The 27508-nt window shown below is 40.8% G+C and overlaps 1 protein-coding gene across 1 annotated transcript; it reads right to left on the reverse strand.

Moving 5' to 3' along the window:
- Positions 1-27508, reverse strand: BUD13 (BUD13 homolog). Its single transcript, XM_081062319.1, has 10 exons — positions 27357-27508; positions 24146-24239; positions 20782-20866; positions 16761-17642; positions 15356-15639; positions 7295-7400; positions 6793-6931; positions 6295-6479; positions 5967-6048; positions 1-609 (listed from the first exon to the last, which is right to left on the reverse strand). The coding sequence occupies exons 1-10, from the start codon at positions 27497-27499 to the stop codon at positions 516-518; spliced, it is 2094 nt and encodes a 697-aa protein (XP_080918445.1). The 5' UTR covers positions 27500-27508; the 3' UTR covers positions 1-515.

The following is a 27508-nucleotide window of genomic DNA, read 5'->3' on the forward strand; positions in this document are numbered from 1 at the left end:
CTGGAATTTGCCATTTAATATTTTTGGACCATGGTTGACCACAGGTAACTGAAACCACAGAAAATGAAACTTCAGATAAGGGGCACTACTCTATTGCTTTCTGGCTTACTAAAAAATCCAACACACCACCTTCCATGTCCCTGGGGGTTCAAATTAGCTTGTATTCTTCCCCCAAACAGAATACCCAGTTAAGAAAGTGATTTTAAAAAAATAAATATATGTTTATTAAAAAAACCTAACCAAGAACAAACGCTGGGACACTGAAAAATCAATGTTTCCTTTGAAAGCCAGCAACAGCAAAGTGTTGGCACACCTGAGAAGTTAGAGGTGCCTCAGTCCAAACATCAGGTCTTAAAAATTCTTCTTCTCAAATGCTCGTACTCAAAACGAACGTTCAACAAGTTGCTGATCTGTGTGGACCCTGATTATTAGCATAGACAACTGTTGCAGCTGGATGTCTGGCTGCCCCAGGTCCACTACCACAACCCATAGCCACCCCTACAACCTCAGAAAAGTTACATATCCTCAACACTCCACTTGTAGGCAAGTTCCTCCACCGCCTTCTTGCTGGCAAGCCTGGAAAAGCGCTTCTGTTCAAATCCATTGGACCTGCAATTAAGAGATACTAATCAGCCAGAATCCTGAATTGTTCACTTATTTTTGAGAAAAGAGAAGAATTCACAATCTAATGAATGAGGAAGAAAATAAGGCACTCATGTGAAAATATTTAAGACATCTGCAACACAGTCAAAAGGAGAAAATATATAATTCATCCTCCTATTAGTCCTTGTTCAGACCCTTGATGTTATCCAACAATAGCAAACTGCTTATGACTGCCCCACCTGGGCCCAATAACACCATGATGTTCCACATCCTTATGACTTTGCACATATATAATCCTCTTCCTTCAACATTCTTCCTTTCCTTCTTATCTGGGCTGGTAACTGACATCGCTTCAACGCATATGTCATGTCACCAGCTCTAGGAAACATCGCCTGGCTATACTTGCCCATAGCTGAATTGACTCTTCCTTTGTGCTCCCAAGGCACCTTGAAAATTCTCTATAGTAATACTTACCAAGTAGCAGTGAAATTATTTACTGTTTGTCTTCTCCTCTAGATAGAAAGTGAGTTCCTGGGATCAGGGACTGTCTCTCACTAATTGTGAGACCCTGGCACCTAGAACATAGCTGCTTAAAGTTGTAACATACATGCTAAGTGTCACTGAACTGATTGAGATAACAGGCTTCCCTTGTTCCTAAGGCCTTCCCTAAGAGATAAGTAGGGTAAGTAATGAAAAGCTTTAGGAAGAGAAGCTTATTGTAAATGGCACCATCTCCACCCGCAGCAGCATATGTGGTAGTATAGAGCACCAAGAAAACTACTGTTTTTTGCCTAGGGGAATAAGTACTTAAGAGAATCAACACCAATATGATCATACAGACAAACGACATGTGAATAAAAAACAAAACCCTAAACAGAATCAAAAAAACAAATTGCAAGAGAACTCACAGCTTAGGAGTAGAGAATTAGGAGCCCAAGGTTCTAAATCCAGTTTTAGCAGGTGAGTTGAATGACTCTAAGTTATTAAATTTATCTGGGCCTCAGGTTTCATTTAAATAATGGGAGTTAGCATAACTAATCTCATGGGTTTTCCAACTCCAACATACTATTGATTTGTTCTAGAAATATTCATTTGCAGTGGGCCAAAAACAAAATTAGAAAACATGATGAAAGAATGAATAAACACAAAAAAAGCAAGGATGAAAAAGGGAACCAAAAGGAAAGATCTGGTAGAAAACAAGAATGAGAAGTGGAGGAAAATCACTGGGAGAGATGAAGACAAATCAGAGACCAGTAAAAAATTAGGCCAGGGAAAGTTCTAAGTGTTGGGTCCAGAAGTTCAAAAAAAAAGGAAAAAGAAGAAAGAATGAACTCAATATAGCAGGGAACATCTTTATGGCTACAAACATATCTACTTTGGCTACAAGGCAAATTGGTATTCTGAAAAATCACCCTGCTACCAAACACAGACTCTTATAACAGTGAGCTGCAAAGCAAAGTAGTAAGCTAGCCTGAAAGCACAGCCCCCTAAGGATATTTGTCAACACGAGCAACTGGAGGCTTGAATTTTGATGACAGCTTGGGGACAGAAGACAATGCCTTAGGCCCATATAAGGTGGAACGGTGGATTCTAGTCATAGCAGAGGAATTCGAGCAGACTAACCTATCCTCAGATAGCAATTATAAAATCTACACAAAATATAAAAATACATGTATTTGAAGGCATGGGAGAGTGACCAAAAGCAGGCAGAATCAGGATGGGAGTCTATGTGTGAAAAGAGATTTGTGCTGTTTTTTGCCAGAGGGCACTTTCCAATCTGCACAGCTCCTGAAGGCAGAAAGCCACAGGCAAATTGGCTTGGGGTATCAGTGCAAAGCGGGCAGAGCAGCTGGAAATCCTGAAAGGGAGGGAGCTGCAAAAGGGATGAACCCCAAAATCTACACACTAACTGCCCCCAAATTCTTGGCTAACTGCTAAACTGTGCTTGTGCAGGGGAAACTCCATTGGGCCTGACAAAAAAGCAACAGCTAGAAATTAAAAGAACTGAGCAGAAATTTTAGCCACTGCCCACTGCAAAGGAGACAGAGTTTGGAGTTCAAAAACAGCCAAGTCAAATGTCTACTGGAATAAAAATCAATACACTTCAGAGGAATATAACAGAATTCAAAGTCTCTGCAATGTATCATTCATAATGTCCAGTATACATTAAAAAAATGACCAGGCATGCAGAAACAGTAAAATGTGATTAAATTCAAGAAAAAGCTATTAATAGAAACCAATCTTGAGGTGACCTAAAATGCTGCAATTAGCAGACAGGACTTCAAAGCACTAATTTTAAATATTCTCAAGAAAGAGGAATATGTCTCATGATGAACAGATGGGAAATCTCGACCGAGAAATATAAACTATCAAATGGAAATTCTAGAGGTGAAAATACAATAAACTAGCTTAAATGAAAAATTCATTGTATGGGCCTAATCAGATTTGGAGATGGCAGAAGAAAGAGTCAATGAATTTGGAAATAGAAATTATCCCACTTTAAAAACAGAGAGAAAAATAATGATAGAAAAATGAACAGAACTTCAGAGATCTATGGTATAATATCAAGTGGAAGAAAATAGTATAATTGGAGAAGAAAAAGTGGTTCAGAAAAAAATAATTGAAGAAAATATAGCCAAATACTTCCCAAATTTGAAAAACATAAACTGTCAATGCAGAAAGCTCAACAAGCCCAGAGGATAAACACAAAGAAAAGCATAACTAGGTGCATCAGAGCCAAAGTGCTAAAACCCAAAAAAAGACGAGAAGAAAATCTTGAAAGCTGCCAGAAAAAAACAATATATTACAACGTATGTATGTGTATGTGAGGGCGGGGGTGGCATTTAATAATAAAATAAATGAAGACTGAGGGTTGACTTCTAATCAGAAACAGTGGAGGCCAGAAAATGATGAAACGTCATTAAGAGCTGGCAAAGCTGTCCTAGAACTCTGGTACTGTCAACCCCGAGTTCTATGTGTGACACTGCAACCTCAGAAGTTCCCCAGGTGAAATCTGAAATGGGCCCCTGTATGCAGAGGGCAAGGAGAACCAAAGAAAAAGGCAGACCGCTCCAGAATGGAGTTTTAATAAGCAAGGGAACTTATATATGAGGCCTGTCTTGGGCATCAGAAATTTTTAAAAAGTTTATATAGAAGCATTAACTGGGTTCAGTCACATATTCAGTCCAGATGGTCTCAACACCTTACTCTCTCAAGACTAAATCCTTGAATTGGTTGCTAGTATGGGAATAGTTGGAGGGACATACATTCCAAGGACAGGGGAGGGGACAAGGAGCCTCTGATTGTCCAGGTACAGCTTGTGGGTCAACGGGCAGTCACATCATCTCGATGACCTCCTCCAACACTATGTCAGTGAAGCCACCTTCAGAAATGAAGGCAAGAAAAAGATCTCTAACAGAACTGTGCCAATGTCAATTTCCTTACTTTGATAATATACTATGATTATATAAGATATCATTGGGGGAAGTTGGGGGAAGGATATACTATGACACACCAATGTTTTTTTCAAGTTCTTGTGATTCTACAATTATTTCAAAATGAACATTTTTAAAAAATAAAAGTGAAACAGGCATTTTCATATCAACAAAAACTGAAAAAATTTGCTGCCACTAGACCTGCGATGAAGGAATATTAAAAGAGGTTCTTTAGGAAAGAAGGAAGAGCACAGAAATGGTAAATATGTGAGTAAATATTAACAACTATATATTTTTTCTTTTGTTTTCTTAGTTTCTTTAAAAATATGTAACTGTAAACTACAAATTATAACACTGTATTGTGGGATCTATATTCTTTTTTTATGTAATATATATGACAACAATAGCAGAAGAACAGAACAGAAGGTAAGTGGAACTATCGTGTTACAAGGTCTTTATGAAATAGTACAATTATAACTCCGTAGGCTGTGGTAAGTTAAAGATACATCTTGTGATCCTTAGAGCAAACACCAAAAAAAAAAAATTGCAGAGAAGTATAGCTAAAAAGATTATACAGCAATTAAAATTGAATACTAAACTCACACACCTAAAATCCAAAACACTGACAATAGCAAACTTGTATCCACCACTATGAACTCTTTAGCTTCCTGTTCTTTAAAGATTTTTGTGATGAGATCAAAGGTAAGGTTAACAAACACATGATTATTCAATATTATATAATGAAGTATGTCAACATTTGGAAGGTCTGAAAAACTCAGCAAAATAATATTTTCCAAATGACCAGTGCACAATGTTATAAAATCATGCAGGGTTAAAAGATTCATCCAAAGTAGGAAAAAAAAAAAAAAAAATACCAACGGATTTCAATAAAAAACTATGAAAAGTTTTTTGATATAGTTTCAGATTCCGTTTCATCAATAACCTTTAAGAAACTTGTTGAATTTTTGTTCAGTATCAAAAAATACAATACACCTTCCTTTTCTAGCTACCTATGTATAAGGCTAAATTTACTTCCTATTCCGCAACTAAATACACTGCAACAGACTACATGCAGAATCCTGCTTTCTACTATTAAGCCAGATACTAATAAGATTTTAAAAAATGTAAATCAATTTTGTTATGAAAGTATAATTATTTTTCTTTTAAAATATGGTGATTATGCTAAAGTAATGGCTGTATTATGATTTAATGAATTAAATGCTCTTTAAACTTATCAGTTTAATTTCTAATATGGTAAATATTAAGATATAACCCACATAAACAAAAGTTTTTGGGGATCTTCAATAATTTTTAAGAGTTTAAAGGGATCTTGAGATCAAGTTTGAGAATCACTATGCTACATGTTAGAACAATATCCCTTAGAAGGTAAGAGGACATGGGATCCAACATATAAGTGGAGGAACTGACTTTGGATAGGAGCACATATAGTTCATCCATGATAACAGACAGGAAGTTAGAGTACATGGGTGTAGACAAAGGCAGGTAAACAAATAAGGTGGTGAGATCAGTGAGACATTACAAGTAATTCACTCCTAAGGCAATCAAGAGATAGTCCAAGGGCTACATTTTAGATACAACAACATACAGAATGCTCCAAACTACTACTCATCACTCACCCCCTCTAAACCTTAAAAAATATAATTAGAAGTGACCAATGTCAAAACCAAAAGGATCACCTGAGTTGTCTGTCCAGAGCTTTTTAAGCTTTGAAAAGGGAAAAAGGAGGAAGAGTGTTCTAAGCATGGGAAATGGGATTTGAGAACCTCAGAAATAGAAGCAAGCAAACTGCTTAATATTAACCCTGTGATTAGAGCAGAAAATGAAGCAGAGTATACAGTGATTTACAGTTAGGGAAGGTTAGGGTCAGATGGAAGAGAAAACCAAAGTGTGGGAAATATTAAGGCTTACCTGTCCACTCCATCCCAGCGATATCCAGGCCAGATATTGAATCTGTTGGGAGGAGGTGCTATGCCAGTGTAGCGAGGTCTCACTAATGAAAGGAGAGAGAGAAAACAAGCCAGTTATCTGTACAATTCAATTCAGAGCTGGATGGCAGTGGGGAAAAAATTTTTTATACAGCAATCTTGACTGGGTTAAACCTAAACTCCCAAATACAAGAAATCTAAGATTGTATGGGAATGCCTTCTGTGCACATGCTCTGTATGTATGTGTCCTCACCCTACTGATTCTCTTCCCGTAAGTCACCTCCACCTCCGACGAGCCCCCAAAGGCTCACCTTTCTTATTCTTGTTCTCCTTGGCCTTATTCTTCCTGATAAAGTTGGCCATGGGGTCCCCCTCTCTTTCTTGTTCTCTCAGCATCCGGTCCAGGTCCTCATCATCAATATAGCGGGCCAGAGGTTTCTGCATTTCCTTTATTGCATCCTCCACATTTTGTTGCTGCTGACGGCTCTGGGCAAGGCTGGGCAGAAAGAACCAAGAGTGTCTGCTATACTGTTCAACATTTTTACACTTACACTAACATGGACCACACTGTTACATTTGGAGAACCTCCTCTTTCTAGCAGCCTACGCCAAATAGTGAAAAGGGAAAAATTCCTAGAATACCAACTGGAAGTGTGAAGTCTATCAGTATTTAGGAGGGAGCTTGAGCACACTGATTTCCCATTCCTGAAAACAGCTCTCAGGCAGAACATGACTAACTGGTCAGCAGAACAGAAAAATGACTTCCTTCCGTCTCCGCAGGCTTGTTTCACCTTTCGGTAGTTCCCTTACCCTTTTCCCCACTGAGCATACAGTTCATCTCTCTCCGAGGCCTTCTCTGCTTTTCTCCTTTGCTCTAAACGTTCCAGTTTCAAATCCCTTTTGCGGCCAGACTTATCTCGAAACACAGTTTCAGCATATTGGAATTCAGCTGCAAAAGAAAAATATACTTTTAAAGCTAAATACCAGGTATGAAAATCAGAAATAATATTTTATTTAATATCTGAAATCAACCACTTGGGATTCTGATGCTGATTAAGAACTTTCGCAGCCAGACTACAAGTACTTCCTACAAATATCTAAGTGCATATTTGTGATGATCCTGAAAACTAACATTTTTCAAGAAGGAAAAGAACCACTTGGACCGACTGAGAAGTTAAAATAATACATAAAACCAGAACTGAAACTTCATAGCAATTAAAAATTTTAAAAATCAGTTACAATAAACTACATTTAAAAAGTAAAATAAAAGCTACATGACCTTCAATTGGTCTCTGCACTTTCACATTTTTACCTTCAAATGCCATGGTTTCTTGGTCCCGTTTCTTGAGTTCCTGCTGCTCTCGCTGTATGTCAGTTAACACCAGCCCAGTTTGAGCCCCAGAATACATGTGTGCAGCCTATACAATGGGAAAGGGAGCACCCAACATTAATGAGACAATGCAGCAGCAGGCCAAACAGGTATACACAGTTACGTGCATTTTGTCTGATGAACAGCAGTAACCAAACCGAAAAGTCTAGCTTTGTATTCTTATTGTCAGCCACAGGATTCACAGAATAGAAAAGAAATAAAATTGAATTTCATGGAAAATTAACAGTACTATCAAGGTTAAGAGTAAACACTATCTAACAAGATACTAAAGAGAATGCTAAGCAGCTGTATTTCTGATTTTTCAGTGTATAAACTGCACACATGAACACTCACCCTAGTCACCTGACCAGCTCTAAGCCCTCCAGTAAAGACCCACACTGATAAAATATTCCATTTAAAATACAAACTCAGGCAAACCTAAGACCCTTAAACTGTGGCTATATTTCAGGATAATGAACAGATATGACCAAATAAAAAAATTTTAATGTACTCTACCTTCTGACAACACAACAAACAGCCCACAAATGAAGTATACAGTATAATTTGGTATCTTTAAGCAATATGCAGAATTTGATTAATATTAAATTGTCCACGGACTAAACAGGTACATAAAATGTCAAGAGGCCCAGTTGAAACATAGATTTCAGTTTGTTCACCAAAAGAGAACTCCACTTCCCAGGTTAGGGACAGACTTGTCTAGCCTGCCAGGACCATGGGCTACAGAGGAGACTTACCTGAAAAATCCGTCCTGGAGGGAGATGTGTACATCACAGGTTCTACCATTCTGTTCACTAACCAACTCACTGGAGTAAGATTCCTTTCCTACTACGGGTGTTCTTTACAACAAAATTACTCACGGTTCATGTGCATTTTCCTTTTGCTAATTCAGGCTTCTCCATAAATTTAAAATAAAACAAACAAAACACTGACTTCCCAGGTGATATGATTTCTAAAAGAAGTTTTATATTTTAAGTACCTCTCTTTAAGCTCTGGATAGAGACCTGCAGTCCAATTTATAATAATAAATTGCTTACACTAAATGCTTCTTTTGTCCCAGGCACTGTGCTAACTCATTTAATTCCCACAATAACCTTATGAAGTATGTACTATTACCCACCTTTTACAGATTAAGAAGCAGAAGCTTAGAGATATTATGCATCTTGCTCAAATTTACAGACAGAAAGTGGAAGAAGTAGATTTAAATATGTGATCTGACAGTAGACGTCATCAAAATGGCGGCGTGAGGTGAGCCTCTGTAAAGCTCCCCTGGAATTTACAACTAATCGAACAACAATAACTCCACAAAGGACTCCCTGCACAGCAGATAGGCGAGACGAAGAGGCCCACTACTCAATTTACCTAAAGGTGGGAGAATCGCGCGAGCGGGGGAGGAGGGAAGGGAAGGGAGAAGTGCGGGGACGGAGCTGCGTGTGGGGCGCAGGACGCAGACCTAGCTCAGTGCTCCGAGCTCGCTGCATCCCAGAACTACTGCAGATGCGGGAGAGGAAAGAACTCAAACTGCTAGGGCTCCGCTGATGGCCCACAGGGCTGAGGGGGAAGCATATAACACGGCTGAACCCAACACTCATAACAGAGACCTCGGAGCAAAGACTGAGGGAAGAGGGCTGAAAACGGTGGTTTAAGCCCTCACTGCCGAGCAGAGAACAGAAGCCTTAGGCACTGAGACTAGCCGGCCCCTCCTGACCCTCCCAGAGCTCGCCCATCCCCACCTGCCCGGTGCTAGAAGCAGAATAGTAGCAGTGTCAGATCAAAAGAACAGAATATTTGTTGTTCTGAGAACTGTGGACCGCAGACACAGATTCGCAGCCCAACTAGTTCCGGCACAGAGGAGGGAACTGTGGAAGCAGGACCGGCTGTGGTGGTGGTCGCCACCATTGCTCTGGGCCACCTCTCACAACTCACCCCACCCCTGGCCCCACCTATCAGGGCAGATCCCTGCAGGAGTAAACAGAACTGCTGAAACATACGGGCTCTAAATCTGGTGCAGAAAGAGCTTTGGAACTTCAAAAGCTCTCCGCATCCCCACAGGGACATGGCGCCCTATGACCCAGGCGAACTGTTAACAGAGGAGAAGCCCGTCTCCCAGGGAATCCCCCCATTCTGGGAGAAGCTGGAATAGTGCAGACAAAACATAGCACTACTGTGTGAGAGAGGAAAAAAAGACTGCAATCGGAGAGAAAATAAAACAATCTACCAACAAGTATTCGAAAACAAAAGAAAGACCTCTTCCTATCAACCTGTTGCAGAAGCCACTCCTGTAGATGTCTAAGAAGAGAAATAATAAATCAGTAATTGGCATGAATAACCAAGGCAACAAGACAGCTCAGAAAGAAAGTGAAAAATCTCAAGAAAAGGAACCTAAAGATATGGAAATATGTGACGTAAATAACAGAGAATTCACAATTGCAGTTCTGAAAAAACTCAACGAGATGCAAGAAAACACAGAAAGGCAATTTAATGAACTCAGAAACGCAATCAAAGAACAACATGAGCACTTTACAAAAGAGACTGAAATTTTAAAAAAGGACCAAATGGAATTTCTGGAGATTAAGAACTCAATAGAAGAAATTAAGAATGAAATAACCAGCTTAGGTAGTAGAGTTGACCAGATGGAGGAAAGAATCAGTGACATCGAAGATAGAAACCTGGAAATTACACAGATGGAAGAAGAAAGAGACTTGAGACTTAAAAGAAATGAAAGAACTCTACAAGAACTTTCTGACTCTATCAGAAAGAGCAATATAAGAATAGTGGGCATACCAGAAGGAGAAGAAAGAGAGAAGGGAACAGAGAATATATTCAAACAAATTGTTGATGAGAACTTCCCAAACTTGTGGACAAAACTGGATCATCGAATCCAAGAAGCAAATAGAACACCTAATTACCTGAACCCCAACCGGCCTTCTCCAAGGCACATTGTATTGAAATTGTCTAAAATCAACGACAAAGAAAGAATCCTCAAGGCAGCCAGGGAAAAGAAGACGGTAACCTACAAAGGAAAGCCCATCAGATTATCATCAGATTTCTCAGCAGAAACTCTACAAGCCAGGAGGGAGTGGAACCAAATATTCAAACTATTGAAAAAGAGAAATTCTGAGCCAAGAATAATATATCCAGCAAAGATATCCTTTAGATATGAAGGAGGAATAAAGACCTTTGCAGACATACAGAAGCTGAGGGAATTTTCTAATACACGACCTGCACTACAAGAAATACTAAAGAAGGCTATTCGACTACCATCAACAGGGACAATTTGTCGCAACACAAAAAGGGGGAAAGTAAAGGCCTGAACCGGAATATGGGAATGGAGAAAGTAAGTGTGCTGAAGAAAATGCAATACTCTAAATATGAAACTTTCTTTTATATAAACTTAAGGGTAACCACTGAAAAAAAATCCAGAACTGAAATGCATACTATAATAAAAGAAGAAACAGAGGGAAACATCATAGAATACCACCACACAGAAATAATAGACAACAACAAAAAGGCAAAGAAACAATGGAGACACAGTCTTACCAGAAAACTAAAGATAGAATGACAGGAAATCCTCACGTATCAATAATCACCCTAAATGTAAATGGACTGAACTCACCAATAAAAAGGCACAGAGTAGCAGATTGGATCAGAAAACTAAACCCAACCATATGCTGTCTCCAAGAGACACATCTCAGCTACAAGGACAAGCATAGACTCAAAGTGAAAGCGTGGAAATTGACACTCCAAGCAAATGGTACCTAGAGAAAATCAGGTGAAGCCATAATGATATCAGATGAAACAGACTTCAGGGTGAAAAAGATAACAAGAGACAAAGATAGACATTTCATAATGGTAAAGGGAACTATACAACAAGAAAACATAACAGTCATCAATATTTATGCCCCCAATCAGGGAGCACTGAAATATACCAAGCAACTACTAACAGAACTAAAGGGAGAAATTGACCAAAACACAATTATACTAGGGGACTTAAATACATCATTGACAGCTATGGATAGATCATCCAAACAGAAAATAAATAACGAAATAGCAGCCCTAAATGACACATTAGATGAAATGGACATAATTGACACATATAGAGCACTTCATCCTAAAACACAGGACTATACATTCTTTTCGAGTGTACATGGAACATTCTCAAGAATAGACAATATGTTTGGACATAAAATGAGCCTCAGCAAATTTAAGAAGATTGAAATCATACCAAGCATATTCTCTGATCACAAGGCTTTGAAATTGGATATCAACTGCGAAAAGAAAGCAGGAGAAAACACAAATACATGGAGATTAAACAACATACTTTCAAAGAACGACTGGGTCAAAGAAGAAATTAGAGGAGAGATCAAAAGATACATAGAAACAAATGACAATGAAAATACATCCTACCAAAATTTTGGGGATGCAGCGAAAGCAGTTTTAAGAGGGAAATTTACAGGCCTATCTCAAGAAACAAGAAAAATCCCAAATAAATAACCTCATGATACACCTTAAAGAACTAGAAAAAGAAGAACAAGTGAAACCCAAGGTCAGCAGAAGAAAGGAAGTAACAAAAATCAGAGCAAAACTAAATGAAATAGAGAACAAAAAGACAATAGAAAAATTAATGTGACAAAGAGCTGGTTCTTTGAAAAGATTAACAAAATTGACAAACCCTTGGCTAGACTCACTAAGATAAAAAGAGAGAAGACACTAATTAACAAAATCAGAAATGAAAAGGAGGAAGTTATCACGGACACCACAGAAATACAAAGGATCATCCAAGAATACTATGAAGGACGATATGCCACCAAATTCAATAACCTACAAGAAATGGACAAGTTCTTAGAAATATGTAGCCTTCCAAGGCTGAACCATGAAGAACTGGAAAATCTAAGCAGACCGATCACCAGTAACGAAATTGAATCAGTCATCCAAAACCTTCCCAAAAGCAAAACTCCTGGACCAGATGGCTTCACTAGTGAATTCTACCAAACCTTCAAATAGGATCTAATACCAATCCTGCTCAAACTCTTCCAAAACATTGAAGAAGAGACAGTACTCCCTAACTCATTTTATGAGGCCAACATTACCCTGATACCAAAGCCTGGTAAGGACAACACAAAAAAAGAAAACTACAGACCAGTATCTCTGATGAATACTGATGCAAAAATCCTAAACAAAATTCTAGCAAATCGAATACAACAATGCATTAAAAAGATTATTCATCACGACCAAGTGGGGTTCATCCCAGAGGCACAAGGATGGTTCAACATCCGCAAATCTCGTCAATGTGATACATCACATAAACAAAATAAAGGACAAAAATCATATAATTCTAAAAATTAATGCAGAAAAAGCATTTACAAGATACAACATCCATTTATGATTAAAACACTTAATAAAATAGGTACAGAATGAAAATACCTTAACATAATAAAGGCCATATATGACAAGCCCTCAGCTAATCTCATAATTAATGGTGAAAAACTGAAGCCCTTTGCTCTACATTCAGGAACACGACAGGGCTGTCCCCTATCACCTCTGCTTTTCAACATAGTGTTGGAAGTCCTTGCCAGAGCAATCAGGCAAGAGAAAGAAATAAAAGGCATTCAAATTGGGAATGAAGAAGTTAAATTATCACTCTTTGCAGATGACATGATGCTATATATAGAAAACCCTAAAGACTTCACCAAAAAGCCGTTAGAAACAATCAACGAACACAGTAAAGTTGCTGGCTACAAAATCAACGTACAAAAGTCCACTGCATTCCTATATACTAACAATGAAATTCAGAAAAAGAAATACGAAAAACAATTCCCTTTGCAATTGCAGCAAAAAGAATAAAATACCTAGGAATAAACTTAACCAAGGATGTGAAGGATTTATATGCTGAAAACGATAAGACATTTTTGAAAGAAATTGAAGACACAAAGAAATGGAAAGACATTCCGTGCTCATGGATTGGAAGAATCAACATAGTTAAAATGGCCATATTACCCAAAGCCATATACAGATTTAATGCAATCCCCATTAAAATCCCAATGGCATTTTTTAAAGAAATAGAACAAAAAATCATCAGATTTGTTTGGAACCACAAAAGACCCCGAATAGCCAAAGCAATATTTAAAAAAAAGAACAATACTGGAGGTATCACACTCCCTGATTTTTTCCTTGTACTACAGGGCTACAATAATCAAAACAGCTTGGTATTGGCGGAAAAACAGACACATAGACCAATGGAATAGAATTGAGAACCCAGAAATAAAACCACATAAATATGGACAGATAATTTTTGACAAAGAAGCTAAAAACATACAATGGAGGAAAGACAGCCTCTTCAATAAATGGTGCTGGCAGAATTGGATAGCTACGTGCAAAAGAATGAAACTGGACTGCTATCTGTCACCATGTACCAAAATTAATTCAAAATGGATCAAAGACTTAAGCATAAGACCTGACACAATAAACTGCATTGAAGAAAACATAGGTACTAAACTTATGGACCTTGGGTTCAAAGAGCATTTTATGAATTTGACTCCAAAGGCAATGGAAGTAAAAACTAAAATAAACGAATGGTATTATATGAAACTGAAAAGCTTCTGCACAGCAAAAGAAACTATTGACAAAATAATGAGGCAACCAACTGAATGGGAGAAGATTTTCGCAAACAGTTCCTCTGATAAGGGGTTAATATCCAAAATATACAAGGAACTCATGAAACTCAACAACAAAAAAAACAAACAACCCAACTGAAAAATGGACAGAGGACCTGAAGAGACATTTCTCCAAAGAGGACATACAAATGGCAAATAGACATATGAAAAAATGCTCAACGTCACTAATCATCAGAGAAATGCAAATGAAAACCACAATGAGATATCACCTCACCCCATTTAGAATGGCTATCATCAACAAGCCAAATAGTAACAAGTGTTGGAGAGGCTGTGGAGAAAAAGGAACCCTCATACACTGTTGGTGGGAATGCAGACTGGTGCAGCCGCTATGGAAGGCAGTGTGGAGGTTCCTCAAAACATTACGAATAGAATTACCATATGACCCAGCAATCGCTCTCCTGTGTATCTACCCCAAAAATATAAAAGCATTTCTCTATAGAGACACGTGTACGCCAATGTTCATTGCAGCTTTGTTTACGGTGGCCAAGACATGGAAACAACCAAAATGTCCTTCGATAGATGAATGGATAAAGAAGTTGTGGTACATATACACAATGGAATACTATTCGGCGTTAAGGAAAGATGATATAGGAGCATTTGTGACAACATGGATGGATCTCGAGAGTATAATGCTAAGTGAAACAAGTCAGACAGAAAAAGCAGAGAACCCTATGATTTCACTGATGTGTGGTATATAAACCAAAAAGAACAAGACAAACAAATGAGAAACAAAAACTCATAGACACAGACAATAGTTTAGTGGTTACCAGAGGGTAAGCGGGTGGGGGGAGGGAGATGAGGGTAAGGGGGTCAAATATATGGTGATGGAAGGAGAACTGACTCTGCGTGGTGAACACACAATGGGATTTATAGATGATGTAATACAGAATTGTACACCTGAAATCTATGTAATTTCACTAACAATTGTCACCCCAATAAATTTAAAAAAAAAAGAAATATGTGATCTATCTGACATAAGGTTTGTGGTCCTAACTCCACCCTGTAAACTACAGTTCTCAATTTATTCCTAATGAGAATTTTTTCTAGACTTCCTAAAATGAGATTTGTGGAATTAAGAGGATGTAAAGGCAGAAGCTAGTTAGGAAATCTGGTGTTTGGAAGTTTACCTTGAATGGGTATAGGCAGCCTTGCCTTCAGAGACGCGGAAAGAGCTCGCGTGGTCCTCGGAACTAGATATACTATACTACCAGGATCTACCGCAGCCTCCCCTGGCTTGGATCTCTGGTACTAGCATAGAACTAGAAGACAGAAGTCACTCCAAGAGAAGAATATGGCTCCTGAAAATTCCTACCTTCTTTCCCAGAGGCTGAGTCCTTCGAGGCAGAGAAAGATCAGAATCAGAAGATTTGGCCCTCTGTTTCCTCCTTGGTGGAGAGAGGTCAGAGTCAGAGCTCTGGTGTCTAGGTCTATTCCGTGGAGGTGACAAATCTGCATCAGAATCCTGGCGCCCTGAACTTTGTTTATTCCGTGGAGGAGAAAGATCAGAATCAGAATCTTTCCGGTTGTCCAATGTGTCACTCTGATGTCTTCTAGGTGAAGAGTTTGTGTGAAATTTCCTATGGCTGGGTGAAGAGCCTAGAAATTAAAGAATAAAGTCTTTAATCCCCTTGTCAGAATCTGAAAATAGAACTTACCAGGCTAATGTTCAACATTCATTTAGTCCCCCTGTATCACTAACCTAAATACAAGTACAGATGACATGGGAGAAAAGCAAAGTCAGAGACAACTTTTAAAACCAACAGGCAGAATGCAGGGTTCCATTCCCAAGTTACTAGTACAGAGAGCTCAACGTACTCATCTATGTCATACTTACCCACACACAGAATGGGCAAAACAAGCTGCAATCAGATCTCAGTGGTGTGGTAAAAGTTAAAATTAGTATATATTCTGATGTTCTCAGACTAAAGGATAACAATGTATTTGAATTTTAAAATTAAAACAGTAACTAGGGACAAAAGATGTAGTAAACAAATTCCACCCACCAGGTCTGAATTATATTGACATAAGCATCACAAATTACCTTCCAAAAAAGCAATCTGCCATAATTTCTAGGAAATATATCTAGAAGCAGAAAAGGAAATAATCCAGAACAGGCAACAGTTTATGTACACAGATGTTCATTATAGAATTATGAAAGCAAAATTTAAAACTAACCTAAAACATGCAAAATTAGGGAAATGGTTAAGTAAATTTAGGTAGTAATACACCACTAATAAAAATTACATTAACAAAGAGATGTTTTTATGACATGGGGATGATAGTATTAAGTGAAAACAGGAAAGTTTATACATGCAATATGCACATACTGCATAAACAGGGCTCAACTACATCAAAAATGAATAAAGAAAAGACTAGAAGAACATTGGCTACCATTGGCCTCTGAATGACAGAATTTTGTATGACTTTTTTTCTGCTTCTCTATGTATTTCTATACAATCTGTATAAAATTTCTGCAACTAACATGTAGTACTTTTAAATGGGGTGAAGAGAATAAAAATATATATAAAAATTTCCCTGCCACCGTAAATTTTTAACACTCTTCAGCCCAATCTCTCACCATTTCCCTAGTTTTTAAAAAACTTCTCCAAAGAAACTCTATCCTCATTTCTAAAGACATAAATACCTAATAAAGCAATAAAAAGTCCAAAAGAAAGCACCTAGGGCATAAGTCCCTCTCATGGACAATCAATGCTCACCTTTAGAATCATGCTGTTTACTTCTGACATGGGATTTTGCTTGCTTTTTTCGTGGAGGAGAGAGGTCAGAGTCATATCCATATTTGCTGTCCTTCAGGAGTGACAGATGAGAGGGTCCTGGCCCCTTCCAATGTGGAGAAGTTTTGCTAGAGGCTCTTTCTGGGGCTTTACTGCTTTTGGTTTTGGGCAGTGAATGAGGAACATTAGGAGCCAAATCGGGGGAGTCATGCCGGGCCCTCCTGAGCTGCAATGTGTCTAAAGAGCCAAGAGTCCTTCTAGGTTGAGATGTGTCAGGGCAGCTGTTCCCGGCCCTTCTGTGGGGAGAGATATCAGAGGAACTGTGATGGGCCCTTCTAGGAGGAGATGGATCTGGTGTGTCATGATGGGTCCTCCTAGGAGATACACCTGAAGAATGACGATGAGGTTTCCTGAGAGGAGAGGGATCTGATGAATCATGATGGGCCCTTCTGGGGGAAGACGGCTCTTCGGAATCATGACGAACCCTCCTATGAGGGGATGAATCCAGGGTGTCGCGACGGACCCTCCTAGGAGGAGAAGGATCTGGGGTGTCGTGACGGACCCTCCTAGGAGGAGATGGATCTGGGGTGTCGTGACGGGACCTCCTAGGAGGAGAAGGATCTGGGGTGTCGTGACGGGCCCTCCTAGGAGGAGAAGGATCTGGAGTGTCATGACGGGCCCTCCTAGGAGGAGAAGGATCTGGGGTGTCGTGACGGGCCCTCTTAGGAGAAGGATCTGGGGTGTCATGACGGGCCCTCCTAGGAGGAGAAGGATCTGGGGTGTCGTGACGGAGCCTCCTAGGAGGAGAAGGATCCGGGGTGTCGTGACAGAAATGTCTGTGTGAAGACAGGTCTTCATTGTGGCCTAAACACAAATAGCAAAGAGTCAAATGCTGTGTTCACCACTGGTACCCAAAATTTTAGAAAATGCCCAAGCAGGACATCTCTAAATTACTAAGAAAGTCCAAAAGGTCTGCACAAGCTCCTTTGCTAGAACATCTTAAAAATAATCTAGCTTATTTGCCTAATAAGTTATAAATTTGCAAAGCATTTTATATACATTTTCATATTATATTTTGTAAGGTAAGCAAAGCAGGTATTTTGTTTTGCAGACATGAAAATAGAGACTCCAAGGAGCTGAATAATTTCTTACCTAAAGTCACAGCTACCAGATGAAGAGACAGACTGGAACCCCAGCCTTCTAACTCCCAACCCAGTGTTCTTCCCAAACCTTACTTGTGCAGAGTCCCAGTCAGAGGCCCGATACTTAAGCCTAGATAATTTATAGTTTGTACTCACTCTTCCTTCAAAAGGCAAACTGACTAAATGTTTACCACAACAAGATGAATGCTGTTAACTATTTCATGTATGTCACTGTGCTCTTTATTAAAGGGGGAGGAATCACCAGGAAAAAAGAAAGATCAGCACTTACTGATCACCTACCGTGTTTCCCCGAAAGTAAGACCTACCCCGAAAATAAGTTCCAGTTAAGATCGTCAGTTAGATGGTCACATTTAGTGCATTATGATGATGTTCCAGAAGATGACATGACTGTATTTGAATAAACGTAGATTGTTGTCCCTGAAAAAATAAATCCCCTGGAAATACGCCCTAATGCGTTTTTGGAGCAAAAATTAATATAAGACCCGGTCTTATTTTCAGGGAAACATGGTACTACATGCCAACCTTTTATATAGATTACCTCATTTAATTCTCATAACAACCCTAGGGGATAAAAATTATCCCCATTCTACAGATAAGAAACTTGATAGAAAGATTAAGTAATTTGCCAAAGTCATGCTGCTAAGAAGTGATGGGAGTGAATACCCAAATCCAGATCTGTCTGACTCCACAGTCCGTGTGCAAGCTTTAAAAAATATGTAGATGAGGAAAGAGTTTGAAACTTTGAATTTTCAAACGTGTAACAGAAAGAAATGTTTATAGCAATTCAGGACATTTCCAAAATCCAGTTTCTCCTCTCCGTTTCTTGTCATTGAACTCCATGGCCCAAATACAAATAAAAGCTGGGGAGGAGCAATGAACACTTGTTAAATGGATGAATTGAACCAAGTCAACTCCTTTACTTTGAGGGATAGGCCTATCTGATTGGAATCCACCCCTCAGAGGAAAGTACTGAGATCTGTGGGGGCCGTGACAGTAAATCTAATCCATAAGGTTGATAAATTCCATTGTATTTATTAAAAAGGAAGTAAGGGTCAGAGATCAGTGAGGATATTTCCAGTAACAAATGAGGATGAGGCAGTGAGAATGAAGCAAAACAAAAAGAACTATCAGTGAGTGAGTGTGAGTGTGAGTGTGTGTGTGTGTGTGTGTGTGTGTGTGTGTGTGTGTGTGTGACTGCCTACAGATATGGAAACCAAAAGATTATCTCTGAAAAAAGGATGATGGAAAAGACTGAAACACAACTACAGGATAAGGCAGAAAATAATAATTAAGAGTAAAACAGTCTAACCACCATGCTGTACACCTGAAACTAATGTAACATTGACTGTCAACTGTAATTGTAAAATTTTTTTTTAAATTTTAAGTAAAACAGGATTCTGATAAAATACTAATAGTCTTAATTCATAAAACAAAAATAATACACTTAAAATTAACGGAGAAAATTAACCTACAGCCAATTGCCATTTTTGCTATGCATTTTTTTCTAATCATAACTGCAGGATAATTAACCTAAAGGCACAGAGTATAACACAGAGAGAATAAATCTTGTTTAGGAGTTAACTCTTCAACACCCCATTGTGAAAAAGGAATGAGCAGCAAGGGTAAACTGAAGTTAAACAACTATCAAGCACCAGCAAGACACTTGTTTGTGAAGGAATGAAGACAGATGGTAAAAATCCAGCACACTTCCCCTGGCGACTCAGAGCCCAATTGACTGCTGGGACCAGGGCTGTGACCCACTGTAACTAAGTGTTTCTTAATCTATGTCCCTTAGTAAGTAGACCTATCTACCAAGTTTTTGGGAAAGGGGAAATGACTGCTAAGACACAAGTGATGGTTTACCAGACAAGTAGCCTGCAAGAATCAAATACCTTTTAACAATTCAACAAATATTTATTAATACCGTATTTCCCCGAAAGTAAGGCCTAGCCGGACAATCAGCTCGAATGCGTCTTTTGAAGCAAAAATTAATATAAGACCTGGTCTTATTTTACTGTAATATAAGACTGGGTATTATATAATATGATATAATATAATACCCGGTCTTATATAACATAAGACCGGGAATACCCGGTCTTTTATAACATAAGACCGGGTCTAACATAAGACAGGGTCTTATATTAATTTTTGCTCCAAAAGACACATTAGAACTGATTGTCCAGCTAGGTCTTATATTCAGGGAAATACGGTAGTACCTCCTTGTGTTAGGCCAAGGAAATACCAAAGCAAATAAGACTAGGTCTCATCTCTGCTCAAACATAACAAATACCTTTTATCCAACTCAAGAACTCAAACATTTTTTAAAAATAGGTAGTCAAATTATTAGCCTTAGGGAGAGAGGATAGAATAGTCAAGTGGAGAATAATGCACCATAAATACCAATATTTAAGGGAAGAACACATAAAGATTTACTAACACAAATACAAAGGTCCTCGACCCATACATGAGTGGCTTCATTCTGAGAGAGGACAGAAGTTGCTCAAGTCTCCAAACTCTGTTGCTCACATGTTTGTTAACTCCTCCAAAGTCCTGCCTACGCACTAAGTCCTCACTTATTCTGGGTCCTGAAAGGCTCCCAAATGAGTCACTTCCTGACCTCCGTAACCCTAACACCAAAACATAAGAGACAGTAGGATACCTTCGGTTCCTACATCTTACTACCTCTGAAGAAGTTCTGAATTCGATTTCACAAAATATTTTTCAGGATCAATGACACACTACAACCAATTATGCATTCCTCTTTTTAAAAAAGTGTAGAAAAGAAAAAAAGCCTTCACCTATAAATAGGAAATTTAGATCCATCTATTGCTGTAACTCACCTCCCAAAAGCTTCCATTTGGCACTGGAACGAAAGGTTTCCATCTGCTTTACCTCTTCTGGTCGCTCATCCACAAATTCAGCCACCTGTGGGAATGAGGACACTGTGTTGAGGAAATCTACAGAATCCAGCCAAGGAGTTCTGTTGTCTCAAGAACCTGAAGCTATGACCATTCCCATTCCTAACATACATGGCATACACAGACCCAAAACAGCCATGAAGAAACATGTAGCAGTCCTCAGTTATATTTGCTCCATGAATATCTGATTGTCACTGGATGATTTGATTCTGGATCTTTCCCTAACTGATTTCGCTCCAAAAGTTAATCTTTCATTACACACCTTTTTATTAACCTGCCAGGTACACTTGTAAGATAAAAGCTAAATTCCTTTTACCTTTTTAGTTTTACCTCTTTATTTTTATTATATTGCATTCAGAATGAAAACACAGGCAGAATCCCAGTCATGCCTATCATTCAAGGGCCTTCGGGTTTCTTATGAAACCTTTCTTGTTGTAGGCAGTCACAGTGATAGGTATTCTTGAATCCAACCAAAAGAAGTCATTAAGATGTACACAGAATCACAGAATCTCTAAGCGAGAAAACCACATTTCATTATCATTCAAACTCTCAAACCACTGTTGAATCCTCTCCATAGTACCCTTGATAAATGATCAGTCACCTGGCCGTTCCCTGTCAGGGAATCAATTCCCTGACAGGGAACTCATTATGTTACAAGGCAGTCCACTGCATTTTTTGGGCAGTGCTAGAAAGTTCCTGGTTTTATGAGACCCATATCTACCTTCCTATAACTTCTTCCCTCTGATGCAACTCATCCTCTTTCCACAAGACAGACTTTCAGAGATGGCTGGCATAACAAATTCTAGTTACAGAGTAGCAACTAAGCATAAGGTACTGTGTTTTGGACCTTATGATCTCGCCCAGTCCTCATAACAGCCCTGCAAAGAGGTTCCACACTATTAAAGAACAAACTATGAGTAAGAGAAGTTAAGTAACTTTCTCAGTGTCACAAGCTAGCAAATGACAGAACTGGAATTCAAACCCATGTCATTATTCCTGTCTACGTCTTCTCTTCTCCCAAGATCCTACCTTCAGTCCTCATATAACCTACTTTTGAGATCTCTCACTGGGCAATAAAAGCACAGACTTTCAAGCAAGCATGAAAGCTTGCTTTCAAGCATAAACTGAGATCTAAATCCCCAGCTCTGCAAGTTAGTATTTGTACAACCCTTGGCAAATTCTTCTCTCTAAGCCTCAATTTCCTCATTTGTAAAAGTAGGTTTCAAAGGACTGCTATGAGGATGCAATGAAATAGATTGTGTAAGCTTAGCAGTGCTTACTTGGTACATGATAAATGCTCAGTAAATTATACCTATTATTCTTGTGCTGCCACTGCTTTTGTGGTTGTCCTAGTTATTTTGCCATTATTACTGGTGGTGATGATGGTCTTCAAGTAACGAAAATGAATTCAACATCCAAGATCTGTTTTACCCAGTGTAGAGAGCAGTAGGGCTAAAGCCTTTCTTGTTTAGATTTTGGGACAATTACAGGAGCAAAAGACAATATTATAAAGAAAAATTGATAGACCACTATATAAAAATTTTAATTTTTAAAGGTCAAAACTATTATAAATGAAAAGGCAAATGACAAAATATACCTATGACATGCAAAACAGATAATATAGTCTTATATAAATATGAATTAAATCAACAAATAATTAAAATTCCCAATTTCTAAAAAATGGACAATACCTAGAAATTCATGAAATATAAATGCCCAACAAACATATGAAAAATTATTCATTTCACTGTTTTTTGAAGAAACTAAATACCACTGCTCACCTGCCAAATTGGCATAGGGTTGCCATAGTTTTTGCTGTTATTAATAATGTCCTACTATTGACGAAGAAATGGAAAAAGTGGCATTCTCATACACTTCTAGTGGGAGAATAAATTGGCACCACCTTTTGGAAAGCAATATGGGACTACAACTCAAAAGGACCATAATTTAACTTCATGGGAATAAAGCAACAGATTCCTATGCTGACTTATGTACAAGATGTTTATCAAAGCATTATAATATTTTAAGACAGGAAACAACCCATATGTCCAGTAATTGGTCATGTTAAATTATTATGCATACTGAACTATGCAACCATTAAAAATCATATTCTCAAAGAATATTTAAAGTCTTACTAACGTATTCACAACATATTATTAAGTGAAAGTGCAGGCTTAAAAAACCATGTATAATCTCAATTATATTTGAAAAAATAAATAAAAGTATGTATAATCTATGAATTGAAGAGACATGCATCCAAATGTCAGCAGTTGTTACCGCTGGACGGTTATATTCTTTTTAAAACTTTAAACTTTTGTATAATTCCCAGATATTCTATAATAAATGTGTACTGTTTTTATAAAATAAAAAAAATAAAAACAAATTGTTGTAAACACTAATTAGGTTTAAGTGATTGATTCTGACTGAAACTAACTCGTTCCTTATCACTATTTTCCTCATAATTACTAACAAACCATCTTTTAAATAATCTATTGTAGAATATGCTGGGATTAACATTAAATATACTTATCTGGAATTCGTCTTTACAACTTTTACCACAACACAGTCTATCAACAGGTCTCTTTTTCACCTGTTTCCCGGTTATTCTGAGCAAAGGTTTCATGACTATACCAATGCTAGGCTATTTGCTTACGCTTTTGCCCACCTGGCTCTTATCCTTCACAACTCATTTCACATATTTACATCCTTCATGGAATTTCCCAATGGAATAAAAAGTGTGCTACTTCCCAGTCGCTCTGATAGCAGTTGGTACATATATGAAATATAACTCCAACATTTATCACACTGCTGAAATTACTTGAAACTCAGTCTCCCGTTTTAGGGTATGCCCTCTAGAGTACAGACACTGTGTTCTATTCATCTACATATCTCCAGTATTTAGACAAGAGTACACAAATTTTAAAGCTTGGTTAAATCAATGAATAAAAGGAACAAAGAAAAAGTTTCCTATAACTGAACCTGAACTTTGTTTTTAAGAAAAATTCCAACCCATTGAACCTGGCTAATTCTAATCATGGCTCTGACACCAGATATTGAGGAGTCCCGCCTCTTTCTCTGTGATTAGTTCTCATTTCTAGGCTGATGGGCCCTCCATAAACAAAGAAGACAGTGTACAGGCATCATCAAAGACTATTTTAAAATAGCTCTTTGGAAATTGTCACGTCTTCTCCGTCCTCAACTTTCCCTCTTATACATCTACTCTGCACTGGCAATGGAGATTGAGAGCTTGAATTTCAAAGTCCTCACAGCCTCAAAAGATACATACCACAGGTAAATCTCCATCATCTTCCTCTTCCTCTTTTTCTGGCTTAGTGGTGGAAATAGATGACCAGCTCACATCATCATCCACAATCCGCATTCTAAATGTGAGAATTAAAAAGATCAAAAAGGAAGAAACATTCTTGGGTAACAGCCTATGAACAGTTATCTACTGATTTTAGGATAAAGCTCAAAATCCTACAAGATCCTGCACGGTCCTGTCTTTGCCTTACACGGTCAACTTCATCCTGCACCACTGCCTCCTCAGTTCACTACCTCACTGGTCATCTTTTGGTGCCTGGAATGAGCCAAATTCCTTCCCCCAGTTTTCACACACTCAGTTCCTTCCCCCTGCCGGCCCTACTCTTCTCATTCCTTACTGGGAAACTCTTACTCATTCTTAAGATCCCAGCATATACATGACCTCCTTGAGCACATACTTCCTGACTACTCTCTCTTAACTACCCCAACTGAGAACCTGTTACCCATTCTTGGAATACTTTCATTGCATTTATCACAAAGGAAAAAAATCAATTTATTGCCTAATTAGTTGTTTAAAGCCTACATCTCCGTTAAACTTTAAGTTCCATCACAAAAGGAACTATGACACTCTCAGTTAAAGTGGTATCCTCAACATCCTGCAGTAACTGGCATAAGAAGTATTCAAAAAATGTTTGTTACACAGATAAACTATGGATGAGTCTCAAATAATAACCATGACTATCATGATGTGAACCGTTACTATCTAAAAAGCCAAGATCACTCACTTTATACATCTCTCATCACAATAGCCATTTAATATAAGTGATACCACTCAGTATTACTCTGACTTTAAAAGGAAACCGAGGCTTAGAAAGATGACATATCTTGCCCAAAGCCACAGAGCCCATAAAGTGGCACAACTAGGACTCAAACTCTGATCAGTGTTGCTCCAAAGCCCAAGCTATTTTCACTACATGGTACTGTTACTGCTTCCAAAGAATCCACACAAGTCAGAGGGGCAGGAAGACAGAAGGCAACAACACAGCGAGAACCAAACCAGAGAAGGACATAAGTGAGTTCTTCGGGACTGTTTGACTTTACCGGGTATAATGGTTTCCTAGTGCAAACGGGTGGCTTAAAACAACAGAAATGTATTCTCTCACAGTTCCGGAGGCTCAAAGTCTGAAATCAAGATACGTGCAAGGCCATGCGCACTGGGCTCTTGGAGAGGATCTTGCCTTGAGTCTTCCAACTTCTGGTGGCCGCGCACCTCACCTGGTGGCCGCGCGCCTCACCCGGTGGCCTCACGCCTCACCTGGTGGCCTCACCTGGTGGCCGCACGCCTCACCCGGTGGCCGCACGCCTCACCTGGTGGCCTCACCTGGTGGCCGCACGCCTCACCCGGTGGCCGCACGCCTCACCTGGTGGCCTCACCTGGTGGCCGCACGCCTCACCCGGTGGCCGCACGCCTCACCTGGTGGCCTCACCTGGTGGCCGCACGCCTCACCCGGTGGCCGCACGCCTCACCTGGTGGCCTCACCTGGTGGCCGCACGCCTCACCTGGTGGCCGCGCACCTCACCCGGTGGCCGCACGCCTCACCTGGTGGCCTCACCTGGTGGCCGCACGCCTCACCTGGTGGCCGCGCACCTCACCCGGTGGCCGCACGCCTCACCTGGTGGCCTCACCTGGTGGCCGCGCACCTCACCCGGTGGCCGCACGCCTCACCTGGTGGCCTCACCTGGTGGCCGCACGCCTCACCCGGTGGCCGCGCACCTCACCTGGTGGCCGCACGCCTCACCTGGTGGCCGCGCACCTCACCCGGTGGCCGCACGCCTCACCTGGTGGCCTCACCTGGTGGCCGCACGCCTCACCCGGTGGCCTCACCTGGTGGCCGCACGCCTCACCCGGTGGCCGCACGCCTCACCTGGTGGCCTCACCTGGTGGCCGCACGCCTCACCTGGTGGCCGCGCACCTCACCCGGTGGCCGCACGCCTCACCTGGTGGCCTCACCTGGTGGCCGCACGCCTCACCCGGTGGCCTCACCTGGTGGCCGCACGCCTCACCCGGTGGCCGCACGCCTCACCTGGTGGCCTCACCTGGTGGCCGCACGCCTCACCTGGTGGCCGCGCACCTCACCCGGTGGCCGCACGCCTCACCTGGTGGCCTCACCTGGTGGCCGCACGCCTCACCTGGTGGCCGCGCACCTCACCTGGTGGCCGCGCACCTCACCCGGTGGCCGCACGCCTCACCTGGTGGCCTCACCTGGTGGCCGCACGCCTCACCTGGTGGCCGCGCACCTCACCCGGTGGCCGCACGCCTCACCTGGTGGCCTCACCTGGTGGCCGCACGCCTCACCTGGTGGCCGCGCACCTCACCCGGTGGCCGCACGCCTCACCTGGTGGCCTCACCCGGTGGCCGCACGCCTCACCCGGTGGCCGCCGGTCCAGTCTCGGCCTCCATCTTCACGTGGTCATTCTCCTATGCCTGTTTCTGTGCCCAAACTTCCCTCTCCTTAACAGGACACCAGTCACACCGGGTTTAGTGCCAGTCCTAACCCACCATGACCTCGTCTTAACTAATTACATCTGCACACTTTTAAATTAAGGCACCAAATGTCACATTCTGAGGCTCTGGGTGGGCATGAACTGGGAGGCAGGAGTACTACTGAATCCCGTGGTGGGTAACGAACACTGTCCCATCTGAAAAACGGGCACAGTAACAACACGCACTTCATGGTAGTTCTGTGAAGCGTAAACAGCTCGCATTTGTCGAAAGCGCTTCCGACAGCGCCTGCCCCGTGACAAGAAGTGTATGCTAGTTGCTACTGTCAGCAGCCTCACTGAGAGTAACAGTACTAAGAGAATACTCCCAGGTCTCTGACTCAGGACCAGTCCTTGGGGTCGGAGAGCCCCCGGCAGGTCCTGGGTCCTAAATAGCCAAGCACAGACGCCCCGGGGGAGTTCCACCGTTACTGTCATTACAACGTTCATTCTGCGCGGGAGAGGACGACAGGCTACAAAGGCGGCAAAAGTGATGAAAGCCGCACCGAAGGCCGGGCCCAGGAGCGCGAGAGGCGAGCCGCACCGAGGCCGGCCCAGGAGGGCTCCCCTCGCCCACAGAGCAGAGGCCGAACGCGCGCGGGTACAAGGAAGGGCCGCGGCCCCAGGGCGGGGGGACGGGGGGGGGACGGGGGGGTCGGGCGGCCGCAGGCCCCGCCCCGCCGGGACCAACTCACCCCTTGCCGCCAGCGCCGCCGGGCTTCGGTCGCTTTCTGCGACGCTTGCGACCGGACTCGGAGCCCCCGTGGACGCCGGCATCTGCCCCCGACAAGTAGCGCTTCAGATACTCGGCCTTGGAGAGCGGCGGAGCTGCCGCCATGGCAGCAGC

The sequence above is a fragment of the Rhinolophus hipposideros genome (genome assembly GCF_964194185.1).
Source record: "Rhinolophus hipposideros genome assembly, chromosome: 10".
Lineage (NCBI taxonomy): Eukaryota > Metazoa > Chordata > Mammalia > Chiroptera > Rhinolophidae > Rhinolophus > Rhinolophus hipposideros.

Excerpts from the sequence above, each read along its gene's own strand:
- BUD13 (XM_081062319.1), bottom strand. The coding sequence starts at position 27,499 with ATGGCGGCAGCTCCGCCGCTCTCCAAGGCCGAGTATCTGAAGCGCTAC. Across the intron at positions 17,643-20,781 it reads CAAATGGAAGCTTTTGGGAG|GCCACAATGAAGACCTGTCT; the intron begins GTGAGTTACAGC and ends ATTTGTGTTTAG. Across the intron at positions 6,480-6,792 it reads TATGCTCAGTGGGGAAAAGG|CCTTGCCCAGAGCCGTCAGC; the intron begins GTAAGGGAACTA and ends CTTTCTGCCCAG.